Source organism: Hydra vulgaris, chromosome 11 (genome assembly GCF_038396675.1).
Source record: "Hydra vulgaris chromosome 11, alternate assembly HydraT2T_AEP".
Lineage (NCBI taxonomy): Eukaryota > Metazoa > Cnidaria > Hydrozoa > Anthoathecata > Hydridae > Hydra > Hydra vulgaris.
In genome coordinates, this window is record NC_088930.1 from 33710001 (window position 1) to 33726091 (window position 16091).

The following is a 16091-nucleotide window of genomic DNA, read 5'->3' on the forward strand; positions in this document are numbered from 1 at the left end:
GCGTTCAATTAGGAAAAAACTAAATTATTTTTAAATACTACCATTTCATATTGTTTATGTGAATTTTATTTAGAAAATATTAGGTCATAAAAAAAAAAATTAATTTTAAAAAACTTTAAATTAAATAAGATTTCAAAAACTTGAATTTAGTTATGAAGGAATGTAAAATAGTAAAATATTGAATGTAAAATTTAGTTTCAAATGTAAAATAGTTTTGCAACTTTTATTAAATAATTTTTTTTCTTATCATCTGCAAACTAATTCATTACATAAAGCAGTCTCTCTATCATAGATTATCATAGATAGCGATATCATGAGAAAGCAAATTAAAAACCTTTTTTTTTCTTATAAAAAGGAAGAAGTGCTCTTGTTTAAGAGAATTCTTTTCTTAAATGAATTAAAATTTTTTTGTTTCTTATTAATTCAAAATTGTGTAAAGTTCTTTTGTTGTGATACATTTATTAATATAAATTACATTTACAAATATCTTATTGGTAACTTATAAAATCTATCTATAAATTGTTTATAATATTTATTAAAACTACTACATTAAACACGTAAAAATTAAAATAGATAAATAAATTGCGATAAACAAACAAAAGATTGTGTTAAGTATAAGATTGTTTTAAGAAATAAATTATAAGGAAATATAATCTTTTTTAAATACTGAATTTAGATACTATTAACAATTTTTGTTAAATCAGTTTAAATCATTTTTAACGCGGTTTAAAATCAAAATTATTTACAATGCAAGCCTTCAAAATATTTTCAAAATATCAATAGTTTTCAGTCTACTGTAACAAAAAGGATCTTAATAATTATAGCACATTAAAAGTAAAGGGTTTTAAAGTATTTGTAAATTGTTATTTTTTATATTTGTCAATGCTTTATTGTTGTAAAAAAGAGCGCCTATTTTTTTTACATCGGCATTTGATTTATCTGAAAATAGAAAAGTGAATGCTATCAATAGTTTTCAGTATTAATTTTATTTATGCAAATTATTTCTTATCTACACTTAAAAGGTCTACGACCTATAATGAAAAATGACTAGAATATATGAGAACTTAGATGAATGCAAAGATTTTTATAAAAAATAGTGACAGGAAACACAAAAAATCGACGGACAATCAAAATCAACAAACTTTTTACCTTCAGTCATTTTTAATTTAAGAAAATATATGGTGGCGTTATTTATTATCGTGTTATTATTGAAAATATAACATCATCAACTAACATTGAAAGCATTAATGTTGATACTAATCTGCATGTAAATATATACCGTAAAAAAAATTTGATACCTCTTCCCCAATGGTTTCGTCAAAACAATAAGTGTACACTGACAATTGTAAGCATGTTAGAAAACTTAGTTTCTTATATGAGAAATCGGTTTGAAGAAAAAGAAAAAAATATTGTAAGTGAACTTCATAGTTTTATGTATTATGAATCACATGGCAGAGAGTTATATAGTAATGAACTTATTTGGTTTGCTTTGTTCTACAACATACCTCTAGTCAAGCCTACAACTTGTTATTAGATGAATTTCCTTTTCCTTCATTTAAATATTTAAAAGCATTAACACAAGGTGGAATCGAACCAATTAAAGCATTAAAATATCTATTAAAAAAAGAAAAAATAAGCTCAGATTCAGTTTTGTTAATTAATGAAATGTACTTGCAAAAAAAGTGTTCAATATCATGGTGGTAAATTTGTTGGAAAAGATGAGGACCAAGAATTTTATTCAGGAATTCTAGTTTTTATGTTAGTTGGTATTAAACGTTCTATACCTTTTGTTGTTGAAGCATATCCTGAAACAAGTATTTCTGGAAAAAAGTTGATGACTGAAAATGAAGAGTGTCAAACAAATCCTTTTGATACTAAGTTTAAAACTCATGCTACCATCACAGACAACCATTCAACTTTATTTGATAGTGTAAATATTTTGAAAAACATCAGAAATAATCTATTACATTTAAAGAGGTTTATTTTTCCAACATTCAATTTTACTCAACTTGAGGATTCAAACAACGTTGAAGCTGGAGATATTTATTGCCAGTTATTTCACCAAGTTAATAAAAAAGATAACTTATTGCATATTCTACTATAGCATATTCATGTGAGCATTTGGTCACTTTTTTTTGATTATCTAAATCAATACTGCTTTTTTAGAAAAAGAAGAAAACAAAGAATAATGAATGAAAAGATTACTGCCCCATCCCAAACTCTCAATCGATGTAGCAGCACTCCACTGCGAGTCAGGCTATTTGTCAGTCGATATATGTACTAAAGCCCCCGGCAGCAGGTTATTTCAGTATGGCGTCACACTTCTCACCTAAATTAGCAGTATAAGATATATATATATATATACATATATATATATATATATATATATATATATATATATATATATATATATATATATATATATATATATATATATATATATATATATATATATATATATATATATATATATATATATATATATATATATGGGTTGTATGAATTTGGTTGTATTGAATTGAAGGTTGTATGAATGAGGAAAACATTAAGATGAGAGAGAGTTCCAAATGGTTAAAGTTTTTAAAAGTTTTTAGAGCATGCAGGGACAGATATAGTAGAAGAATGAGACTTTGCTGAATGACCAGTCAAGCGAGAATGAGTTTTAGTTGATGGAACTAGAGATGATAGCTTCTTTGAGCAGCAACCATGATAGTATTTGTAGAAAAGAAAAAGAGATATGACGATGGGAAAGAGGCTCAAGCTTAACAGATAGAGGGGTCCAACTACATTTACAATGCGTTTTTGGACCTTTAGATTTAATAAATACTTGGAGGACTATTTCAAACTCAAAGAATATATATAATACTAATAATAAAATAGGAAATGCTGTTATTGCAAATGATCAAAAGCTGGAATTTTTAAATGCTTTTGCTCAATATGTAAGCGAATGCTATAATACAAATTTACAGAAATGTCACGAATTGTCACAGCTCAGACATGAAATGCACTGATTGTCAAATTAAAGGGAACTGCATCTTTAATCGAAGATTTACTAGTTAAAATTTATTCATACACTTATATGATTACATTTAACCAGCAGATTTCAAACTGATCCTCTTGAAAAACATTTTGGGAAACTTAGGCAGAAGAATGGTGGAAGGTTTCTAGTTAGTTTGCATGAAGTTGAAAGTTCTGAAAAAAAAATCAGTATAAAATCTCTAATTAAAGAAACTCTGGCATTGAATACATGGTTTGATCATAAAGTACCAGTAAATAATGAGGCAAAAGAACTAGAAACAGCTTTACTTTTATTACAAAATGAAGTATAAGAATATGATTTATGTGAAAGTTGAAAGGAAGTTGTTATTCATGTTGCTGGGTATTGAACAAAAAAAAATTAAATCCAGATTTAAACGTTCTTTCCAGATTTAAAGATCTTCTTCAAACTAACAAAATATCTTCACTTTAAATGGAAATACTCTCAAAGGGAGGTTTAACTGAACCTAGTAAAAACATGGAAGAATATGTTTGCTCCTTATTTTGTATATTAGATATCACAAAAGAATTGTTATTAACTAAATACTCCAACAAATTGAAAAGTTCAGCTCTAGCTGCACTTAAACTGTTCAAAAATAATCCACAATAATTATATAATATATCTGTGGCCATTGATCAATTTATGATAAGTGCAAATATGACATTTGCAGAAGAGTTTAAAAATTTGATTTGTTGCCATAAACCGGGTAATAATCAAAAATAAATTATTTTTCATCAAAATAAATTTTATTTTTTTAAACTACAGCAATCATAGTTTGACCAAATGAAAGATTTAATGAAATATAACAAAACTGCATACTTTTGTCAACATGTCCACTTGTACGCTTATCATAAATTGACCAATGGCCACAGATATATATATATATATATATATATATATATATATATATATATATATATATATATATACTAACCTTCTTTTCTTGTACCACTACCATATAAAAGAGTATGCTTTTCGCTAAAAAAATATATCACAAAAATATACTATAAAAAAATGCATTAGCTAAAAAGCATTTGATAAATCAAATATCAATTACCATCTAAATCCTAAACAAAAACTTTACCTATGTACTGTTTGAAGCTCTGCTATAGTAGCTTTGCGTGGTCGTATAAGCTGAAAAAAACATAATATTGAGAAAAAAAAAATTGTAAAATTATAAAATGTAAAAATTATAAAATAAAATCATTTTTTTATATTAACAAAATTTATTTTATTTGTCAATTAGATAATAACTAAATCATAAACATTTACCTCACACATGTTAGCAACACCTGTTTCTTGAAGTCTTGCCCAAATGCTTTGCAAGCGCCCAGCTGATTCTGGATGTTTAGGATAACTTTCACCACACGTACACTGATGCTTTAACATTATAGGATCATAAACTAAACCAGTCATTTCTTTAGGATGTTTAAATAAGTTTAAAGAAAGTTTATCATCAGTTTCTGATTTTTTAGTTTGCAACTGAGAATCATGCAAATGACTATCTGACCCATGAAGACTAGAATCAAAGTCACGAAATTTTAATTTTGATCCATAAATACCTGAATATGACTCAGACAAATGTGGATTTGAACCATATAAGCAACCTGGACTATATCCATTCGAAGTATTAGCCAGTAAACTTCCATCAGTTAATGAAGTTGAAACTTGTGACCGAACCTTTTCTTCTTTAGCAACATCCTCCTCTGTTTCTTCCTGAATTTGATTATCTTTTTCTAATCGATGAAAATGAGCATCCAAAGACATAGATTTTGAAGATGTAGCATCTAACTTTTCTCTAAGATGTTCTTTTAAACGCATGCGTGTTGGCTGGCTTGCATTATGAAGAGATGAAAACGAATCTTGATTAGATAAAAAAGGTAATCTTATATGAGCATTACTGTGTTGGTGTGAATCTAAACTATGTTGATCTAATGTTGGACTAGAGGTTTTCATTTCATAATACTGTGAATGAAATGGGGAACTAAGTGAGGAAGAATCACTAATTATTCGTGATTTAGAAACATTTTTAGACCTTTCAAAGTAAGAAGAATTAATGCCAAGAGGCTCAGTCAAATGCAAGTAGAGTTTATTCTGAGACTCAAGTAATTGCTTTACTCGTTGTACATCTGATAAAGTAGTATTATCAGATTTTGGTAGATAACGAAGATGTAAATTGTCTATTTCTTTAGGTTCCAGGTTTCTCTCCTGTATAATGTGTTGTAGGTATCGATGATTTGTTGCATACTGAGTTTTTAACATATCTAAGTATTTTGGGTGATCTGGTTGTAAGGGTGCTTTTAGATCAGATGTAGAATCGGTTGGGGGATGTTCAAGGGTGCTCTAATTTAAATTTTAAAAATATAAAATTTATTTATAAAATTTATACATGAACCATAAAAGATAATATAATTTTAAAAATGGGTTTAACAACTTAACTAACAATATTTATGTTAACTTAATAAATGATCATAAATAGGTAAACTCACCATATGTATAGGAAAATAAAGCTTAGTATTTGTACTTTCTATATTGATATTTGGTAAGGAAGGTGACTGGAATAACAAATTATTCTTTTGCAAGCCTTCATAAAAAACATTTCCTTCTGTAGAGTGAAGATATAATGGAGAGGTATCATCTCTTTTATCTTTTTGATCATCTAAAGCTAAAAATCTATATTTACAAAATCCTCAAATTAAAAGTACGGCATTCTATTACAGCATATATAAAAAAAATATTTATAATAAACTATTTGCAAACAGTGTTGTATCAAATCCTATAGCCTAATCACTCTTCACTTGTAAATGCTGCTTGAAAGGGGATAGTAAATTCTTAAACTTTAGGAACTTACGACTCCCTTTTAAAATGAGCCAATTATCTATTGTAATAACAAAATTATTTTGTTGATATTTTACTTGATACAAAAATTCGATTTGTTAGATATTGAAGTGAAATTTAAATAAATTCTTTTGGAAGCTTTGGAAGACATCTTTGTCTAACTGAAACTTAACTTTCTACTTTACTCTTGTCAAAGCCAATAAAGAAGTAGAATCTTTCTTATGTTTATATGCACTCCAACTAATATATGAATATTCGTGTATTTATATAGTTATATATTTATATAGTTCTTTGAGCACTCTTGAACTTACATTAACTATTGAAATAACAATTTATTTAACATTAAAATATCTAAATTATAAACATTACAAAATATGTTGCCATAATATAGAAAAAATATAGTATAGAAAAAAGTTTACATTTATGCAAAAATGTATATCTATATACACTATAGTGTATATCTATATACACTTTAGCAAATATATACATTTGGACCCTAAATGATCTTTAATCACACATTTCAAAGTTAGAACATTGTTAGAAACAAATATTACACTGCACTTTTTAAACAGGAATGTGTGCAAGTAACTACCAAACCTTCTTAAAATATTGGATAAGAAAACAAAAATAATAAATATAGGAAAAAAGATGAATTTGCACTTTGTATTTTTTAGTGCTATTTGACAGAATTTAACATAATTCTCCTTTATCGATCATCATTAAACTATGTTAATTTTTTTTGAGTTTATACCAATCAATGCAAAAGCCTCTATATCATCAACAGAAGTATGTTGCATGCCTTATCAACTTTAAAGACGCAATATTGACAAGGAAAATTTAGTGATTCTACCTTTAATACAAAAAATAGGATAAATTCAAGCCATATTATTTATTGAAAAAATTATGATCATTTTTCACAAATATCTCAAAAAAGCAAATAACTTGATTACTATAAACACCTAAACCACTCAAATAAATTTACTCAGTTGCACATTGACTATTTCTCTTGAGACTGTAATCATTCAGTACTTTTGGCAAATTATTAACCTTTTTCAGCAAATAAAAATCAGCAAGTTATTTTGGGAAATATTTAAATCAGAAAGAGAAACAGCTCATAGTGGAATTACACAAGAGGCAAATTTTGGGTTGTTGATAATTATAATTTATTTACACAATAAAAAAAAACTGAAAAGAAAAGGCTATATATAAACAATTTCAAAATAATTGGACAAAATTAAAATAAATCATTCTCTAGAGTAGAATCTCAATATATTGTCAAACTGGACAAAAAAAACTAATTAAAAGCTAATAATGAGCAAAAAAAAAAATGGATTTACAAATATTATAGGACTGTAGTGAAAGAAGCTCATTCAATGTATAAAGTTATTAACAAATTTGACACTATTGTCATTTACTAAGGCAAGCTTATCAGAAACAATCAAAATTTGAGAAAGTAACAATTAAAAATTGAAGGAAGGAAGAAAAGAAGGAAACCTTTTACAAAATTATATTTTTACTTTTTCAAAAACAACTTATTTGAAAATCGGAACCAATTAAACCAATCAGTCAATCCCAATAGTTTTTAAAATAAATTTACAAAGATCTACAGTTGTTAGATTCTCAAAAACACAACTTTAATTATTAGTAAATAATTAATAAATTAGTAAACTATTAATAAATAAAAACATTAAGTTGACTTATTGACAAGATTTATTTTTATTTCATCATTAAATTTCAAATATTATGAAAGAAATAATTCAGCAATTAAATAAAGATTTCATGTTAGAAAAATGATTTGAAAAATATACTACGTGCATTGCATGATGGTGATAAAGACTACAAACTTATAAATTATTTTGTAGTATTAAAACTTTAAAACTGCTGCAAATTGTTGGAACCATTTTTGAATATATGTTATTAGGAGTTTTTTAAAAACCAGGTTGATTTTTTTAAATGCACTAACACATTATTGGGGCAGCGCTTTTTTTTATTGTTCTTAATTTTTTTCTTCTTTTTGCAAAAAAAAACCGTTAGGTATTGGATCAGCAAATAAATTTGGTTAATGTATATCTATATACACTATAGTATATATACATATATATATATATATATATATATATATATATATATATATATATATATATATATATATATATATATATATATATATATATATATATATATATATATATATATATATATACATATACATATATATATATAAATATATATATATATATACATATATATATACATATATACATATATCAGAGCCATAACTGCTGGGGGGCCAGCAGTTTTTTTATAAGAAACCTATTGTAAAATATATAGAGTGACTTTATTTCTATAGCATTTATTTTCTTAAGATAAACTTAAAATCTACAAAAACCTTACATTTTCTCAATATTGCATTTTATTGTAAAAAATGAAGTATTTATTGTAATACACGTGAGGCTTTTACACATCATAATTCGATTGTCAAATTGAATAATGTTATTATCAACATTTTTTTCAAATTATTATCAGCATTCTATTAGAAGGCAATTGTTTGTTTGTTTGTTTTGCTGAGAACAAGAGTTGTACTAATTTAAAAAGGTTTGTTTTAGCTATTATAAGTTATTATTTTTTAATTTTTTCTTGATCATAACTCCCCCCTCCCTTTATTTTTTTCAACTGAAGAAACCCCAGGCCCTCCCCCCCCCCCCCAATATCAAAATTGTGGTTACGGCTCTGTATATATTTTTATATATATATTAGGGTGTCCCAAAAAACAACATTTTTGAAAATAATCTGCTCTCACCCCCTAAATGTGTTCTATCTCATACAAAAACACTAGGTTAAAAAATTTTTTGAATAAAAAATATTTTAAGGGGTCCCCCAAGAGCCTCGAATATTTAATGGGTCACTAATATTTTCAAAAAAAAAGTTTTTCAAAAATATGTCAACCTTGTACTCATATAAGGCGAAATAATATAAAAATTTCAAAAATAATATTTACTTAAAAAAAAAATTGTTATTTATGGTTTTATTACATTAAAAATTACGTTTTTTTTTATGTAATAAAACCATATATATATATATATATATATATATATATATATATATATATATATATATATATATATATATATATATATATATATATATTAGGGTGGTGCTAATAACAACTTTTTTTGAAAATGTCTGCTGACACCCCCTAAATGTGTTTTATATAATAAAATAATACTGAATTTGAAAATTTTTTGAATAAAAAATATTTTTAGGGGTGCCAAATGAAGCAAATTATATAAAAATTTCAAAAATAATATTTACTTCAAAAAAAAATTGTTATTTATGGCTTTATTACATTAAAAATTATGTTTTTTAACAAAAAATGAAAAAAATGCATTTTTTATGATAATTTTGTTTAAAATATTTTTTACAAAGTTCAAATTTTTTCAAAATGATTATTATTTTTGAAATTTTTATATAACTTCGCTTCATTTGAATACCAGGTTGACATATTTTTGAAAAACTTTTTATATAAAAATGTTAGGGACTTTTTAAGTAATATTAACATTAAAATAAATAATTAAAGACAAAAGTAAATTTTTACCTGAATGATACCTACTTTCTGCTGTAGTGGAATACAGTTTATTTCGACCTCGAGACTTGGGATACGGATATAATGGAGTTCGTTTTAAATTTGGTTCAGAAGCTAAAAAAAATTTTGTTTATTTTTCTTAAATTAAAATTTTAAATTTTAAATTGCATGGTGACTGTTTTCATTTTGTAATATTTACAAAATGGTAACCTATTGAAAATAAAAAACGTGTCTAAATAGCTCCTTATTTGACAGAACTTTTTTTGTTACTATTTTCAAAATCTGTAGCAGGGACGCGGAGTCCCAAAAAGGACATTAAATTTGAAAATCACAAAGTTATAACTTCTTCTTGCTTTTTGGTATATAAGAACTCTAAAAATGTAAAGAGGCTGACTAATTTTGGGGAAAAACTTAGGACTTTTAGGTAAAGGATCAATCAAATTTTGGAAATGGAGTCATTATGTATAATAATGACAAGGACTTTAAGGATTAAAGGATTACAGGACTTCGGGACAACAGGCTAAAAAACAATATGTTCCAACTCATTAAGTCCCAAGAATTTTTTGTTATTGCAGATCATATGTCACTTAACATTTTTAGAGATCCTGGACACTAGAGACCAGGAAATAAAAGAGATTTAAAGCTGGAGTCCTTTTGAGACTTCACATCCCTGACCTGTAGAATAGATTTTGTAGATGCAGCACTCAACTTTTCTTATAGATCTTACTTGAAATGCAAACAAATCACTATCGAAAATATCCATTAGTAATATACACGTTGGTAAACACAAAATTTTGAACTTTTAGAATAAAGTGTTAACTATGTTATTAATTTTGTATATAAATACTGAGGTTAACTTTCCTATTCAAAATAACTTATTAGAATAAAAGAAAATATAAAAATCTAAGAAAATATGAAAATCTAAACTTGTGATTTTCAGAGAAAATCACAAGTTTAGATTTTCTTTCATATTAGTAAAATAGCTAACAAATATTGATAATAAATAATTAAACTAACATAAATTTTTATTTGTTAAAAATTACTTCATGAACCAATATTGAGCAAAAAAAAGTATACAAGAAAGATTAAAAAGTATATAACACCTCAATGAATAATAAATTATAAAATACCAGCTTTTCGAAGAGGAGGAAGATCAAAGAGCCCATCATTGTCTGGATTATACGATTCAATGTATGCCTGAGGTTTATATGACCTAAAATGAAAAAGAGTATTTATAATCTTTTTTTTATTTATATCACATATTTTATTTATTATTTTAAATACTATAAATTATAAAAACATAAATGTCTACATTTTTTTTTCTCACCATGAAATAAAATCTTCTTTGCATTGTCCAGAAAGCCGAGGATCAGGTTTGCTATTTCTCTTCTTTATATTTCTAAATACTCTTTCACGAATTTTATTGCGAACATCTTCTGAAATTGCATTGCCTATGCCCAAACATGTTTACAAATAAAAGAATTTTTATTTTTTTATTTTCACTTTTAAATCTTGTTTATGAAACTTAAAAAAATTGTATTAAAAATTTTTAAAAAAATTCATTATGTTTATTTAAATAAGTTCATTGCGACTGATTTATACACGTAGATATGAATGGTTAATACATATAGATAAATGACATGTAGAAAAACTACTTTATATATATATATATATATATATATATATATATATATATATATATATATATATATATATATATATATATATATATATATATATATATATATATATATATATATATATATATATGTATATATACATATATATATATGTGATTCAAGTACTTAATTTCTAAACATCTCAATCAATACTTTTAACAACTCTAGCACTACTGAAAACAGTTTTAATTTTTTTTTAAATTCAACAAAGAATGGCATACCTTGTGGTTTAGCTTCTTCTATCCTTCTTTCGAGCTAAACAATATATATATATATATATATATATATATATATATATATATATATATATATATATATATATATATATATATATATATATATATATATATATATATATATATATATATATATATATATATATATATATATATATATATATATATATATATATATATATATATATATATATATATATATATATATATATATATACATATGATCAGTTCTAATATTAAAAGAAAAGGGTTTTTTCTTCAATTAGTTATTAAAACTATATAATTGCGTTATTTTAATTTAAACTTGAAGAATATAATCTTTATTTTAAATTAGTTATAAAGAAAACAAAATATCTAAACCAAATTATATTAATTCATCTGAAAAACAGTTGAAAAGATGTCTTTTTAATATTTTGAATATTATTAGTAATTTACTGAAAGCTAACAATTTTTTTTTTAACTATCTTTTTTTTTATAGCTTATGAAATATAATAACAACTATAATATATTATAGTTATTATATTTATCATATTTCCACATACCTGCAAATAAAAATAAAAAATATATATTGTGTCTACCTGCATTGCTAGCATAATAATAGCTTTCCTTTTATTTATTTAGCAATCTATATCTGGAGAAGTATAAAGAGATAAAGCAAATAAATATATTTAAAAGCTTAAAAATAAATAAATCATTCTTAGAGTTTTTCATCATTCAATTTACATAAAAGACTAAACAACAAAAACAATTAATGTTAAGACCAATGGCTTATTACTTTACACAAATCTATAAATACATATCCGATACAAGTTAAAAAACTTATGTTTGATGGTAAGAACAACTCTCCATATTTAAGGCAATCTAATGATATCACACCAAACTATATTACCAAAAACTAAAAATAAAAAATATTGATTTCTTTCTAAAAGAAGCATGCTGTTTTTTTCATAAATTTACCACTGCATTCAAAAATATTTAAATCAGATTATCAAACATAATTGAAATACTTAATCCTATAGAGAAAAAAATCTTATTAAAAACTATGACACCACAAATACATCACAGTTATTTATAATCAAAACAATATTATGTAATATAATCTCATAAAATTATTCTTTACGTTTTAATTTTATAATATGCAAGTTTTCTTTTTGAGGTTTTCTTAAAAAAAGATTTTTTTATTTCTTAACAACAAGATGCCAATAACTTACATTGACATAAAAACCTGAAATTTTTAAAAAGTTTGTGTTAAATAAAGAAAAACCTTCACTTGTACCAACTATTTTTTATTTCATAATAGAATAGCATTTTTTATTAAATTCATTACATAGGCTATAAATGCTAGCATAATGTTGAAATCTCTGTAATATCAGAACAAAGATTAAATCTGTTCTAATAATTTTTATAATATTAGTATTAAAGTAATAATAGTTTTATAATGATGGGACTTCCATATATTTTAAAATGAATGATCACCAACTTACTTGGCTACTTGTGTTCTCAGTATGTTGGTAATCATAAGGTTTGGAGGATGTTGACATATATGAAGCAACATTTTTTGTTGTTGGATGTGATGTTGTTTGTCGTTTATAATGCTGGCTTAATTCATGTTCTTGTTGCTGCCGTAGGGAGTCTTGTTGTGCTTTGTACAACTAAAAAAAAATGTTTTCATACAATGAAAATAGCTGAACTTATCATCCTGAAAAATAAATTGTTTTGAAACAAATATTTTTAACCATTATAAGCAATTTAAATGTTTTAAATCTCAAAAATATCTTATTTGATTAAAATCTGTAATTTTTACCAATGTTAAATGACGATACTGCTCATCTTGCTGACGACGAAGCAGCAACAATTGCTCTGCGAAACTATTAATCTTTTCAGAAGTCTTTTTATCACCATTAGATGATGCCAGTTCAGAACCAGCCATACTAAATTTTTTTCTAAAAAATAGGATAATTGCAGTTCTCAATAAAGTTGAAATAATTTAGATTAACAATATAATAATAAAAAATATCAGTGGGGGTGGGGAGTGGAGGGGGTTAAATGAAGGGTGTTAAATGAGACTATGATGGCAGCATTACAACCAAGATTTTTATATTAAATCTAACTAGCACCATTTCGAAATTAATATTAATATTAAATTTTATAATTTTTATGCTTTTTTTACAGATTCTTTATGACAGATTCTTTTTAATTTATCTTTCAACAATCATATAAAGATATGGAAATGTTTTATAAACATAAATATTTACTTTATAGATTTAAAAGTATTTATTGAATTTACTATTTTTGTTAAAAGTCAAATTATATGAATTATTTTATTATACATAATCTATACTCCATGATTGTCAAAGCCTTATACTACTCTTTGACAGTGTGTGTATTTAGTATGTATATTTTGTGTCAACAAAATTATTCATACTAACCTTGTCAGACTAACCTTGTTAATCCTAGGATACTCATGAATATAAAAAATGAAGCATTTGAACAAACAATATTATAATCTAAAGCAGTGTTAAAAATAAATTTAGAACAAACAGAAATTAGCAAAGAAATTAAGTAACTTTAAAATAGCATTAACAATTGTATTTTGGTGAGTTTGGTGTTATGAAGGTTATGGTGCAGACAATTTAAAGTGTGAAAATCTTTGGTATAATAATATTTGATTATAAACACCAAATTCATTTTACTTAGTCTAATATTTAGTTTCTGTACTAAGATCTGATCAAGTTTTAATTGATGAGCCAGCACCTGTGCTTTTTTTGCTAAGACATTATTGTTTCACCTATTGTTTACTTATTCTGGTTGTTTGATCAAAATGGTGCTAGAAATTTTATTTGGTACTGCTTTTCATATTAAGATAAAAGCCATATTCTCAGCAAAGTTATTTTGGATTAAGAAAGCCTGGAGCACTAGGTTCTCAAGGGTGTCAAGGTAAAAATTTATTATTAGATTATTTAGGTTTTTTAAAGTTTTAATATTTTAGGTTTGTAGTTTGGCAGTCACCTAAACCTCAAAATAGCACCTAACTCTAAACAGCAGGATATAGGACAGACTGGATTAAAAGCTGGCTATTAAAAGCAATTAAACAGACTCTAAATACAACGAATGATACAAAAAATACTCACATACAAAACATTAACATTTTGAAAAAAAACTTTGCTATAATCTAATTACATAACTATAACTTTGTTATGTCATCTCATAATTATATCATACATTGTATTTTTTAATAATTATGTCATACATTATATGTTCTTTAATAATTATGTAATATATTATGTGTTCTTTAATTATTATGTCAGATACTTTTTGTTCTTTACCAATATATCATTTATAACATAATTATTAAAATTTAAAAAAAAATTAATTAAATTAAGAAAAATCTATAGAAATACTTATGAAAAAATAGATTTATAAAAAAAACCTTTTTGCTGACTTTTTTGTGATAAATTATTAAGTTTCAAGTCAAAATAAAAAAACTTAAAAGTAATCTAAAGGGAAAAAAAAGATTTCAAAAAATTAAGCTTGATTTTTTAAAAAAAGATAAAAAATTACTTGTACATACAGTGAGAGTTTTTAGGAATAAAGTTAATAAAAAGCCAGCTTCATTTCTCATTTTTCATTTTTAAATGCCTGCAGCAATACTTGTTATTTTTTACAACCTAGAAATAAAAAAATCATTACTTGTATACATTAAAAAAACGGTTGTAAAAAAAATCAATAGAGATACCAATATAAATACAATACAAAAAAATATAATACACAAAAAAAAAAAAAACTAATAAAAATATTTACAATGCTTACTAAAAACTGTTTTCATAATTGACTTAGTAAAAGAAAACTAACTTGATCAAAAAATTTTAAAAAATTAAAGAAAAGAGATTAAAATAGTTTTATTAAAGATATTTTTTAATTCAAATATTATTAAGCCTAAGAATTATACACATACCATAACCATGTTATGCAATATGAATAAATATTGTCTGTTTATCTGAAAATGCAGTACACAGATTTCGTTCATTTACAATTAAGTTGTTTTTAGAATTATACAAAAATTTACATTAATTGTATTTTAAAAATCTCTATCATAAAAATTAAAATAAAATTTGGTTAAAAAAACAATAATTAGTAGTAAAATAAAAAATTTCATTTTTTATCAAAAATTTTTTTTAGCTTGAATTGAATACAATCAATAAGAAATGTTTTTTTTAAACTCATCATATTAGAAAAATTATGGTTTTAAAAATTATGTTTTTAAAAATAACAATTTGTAAATGTTTTGTAATAATTAATTTAATATTGATTAACAAGCTTAATTTTTTCAAAAGTTGCTATGACAACTCGTTTAGATTGTAATAAGATGACTCAAATAATTCAAAATAAACAATAAACATGATAAATATTGAAAATATACCCGTACTGATTTGCAAAATCCAAATATACAATAAACAATAGATAAAAATGTTTCCGTTTTTCTTACTGAAAATATTCAATAAAATATTCAAATAAAAAACTGTTTTAGTCAAATATAATATTACATTATAAGCAATTATAGTTAATATTATATAAAAAATATTATATAAAAAAATTATATAAAAATATTATACAAAAATTTCATATAAATAAAGATTATAGTGGCTTGTTGTTTAACTATATTTATATTAATATTAATTTTATTCAGTATCTTATTAAAAATGTTTTTTATTTTATCA

The 16091-nt window shown here is 24.0% G+C and overlaps 1 protein-coding gene across 4 annotated transcripts in view; it reads right to left on the bottom strand.

Annotated features, from left to right (window-relative positions):
• Positions 1–15843, bottom strand: part of LOC100215123 (histone deacetylase 4) — a 37463-nt gene extending 21620 nt beyond the window's left edge. The window contains exons 1-12 of one of the 4 annotated variants that reach the window (XM_065810846.1): positions 15794–15843; positions 14945–15041; positions 13178–13316; positions 12858–13025; positions 11359–11392; positions 10786–10909; positions 10589–10671; positions 9471–9572; positions 5527–5702; positions 4310–5380; positions 4122–4171; positions 3972–4015 (exon numbers count right to left, since the gene is read on the bottom strand). In XM_065810846.1, the coding sequence (XP_065666918.1) occupies positions 3972–4015; positions 4122–4171; positions 4310–5380; positions 5527–5702; positions 9471–9572; positions 10589–10671; positions 10786–10909; positions 11359–11392; positions 12858–13025; positions 13178–13303 (1978 nt within the window). In that variant the 5' untranslated portion in view covers positions 13304–13316; positions 14945–15041; positions 15794–15843. Of the gene's footprint in view, positions 1–3971; positions 4016–4121; positions 4172–4309; positions 5381–5526; positions 5703–9470; positions 9573–10588; positions 10672–10785; positions 10910–11358; positions 11393–11951; positions 12066–12857; positions 13026–13177; positions 13317–13816; positions 13855–14944; positions 15042–15793 lie in introns of those variants that run through there. The other 3 variants (XM_065810847.1, XM_065810845.1, XM_065810849.1) reach the window with 3 other exon arrangements.
• Between the last annotated feature and the right edge of the window lie 248 nt (positions 15844–16091).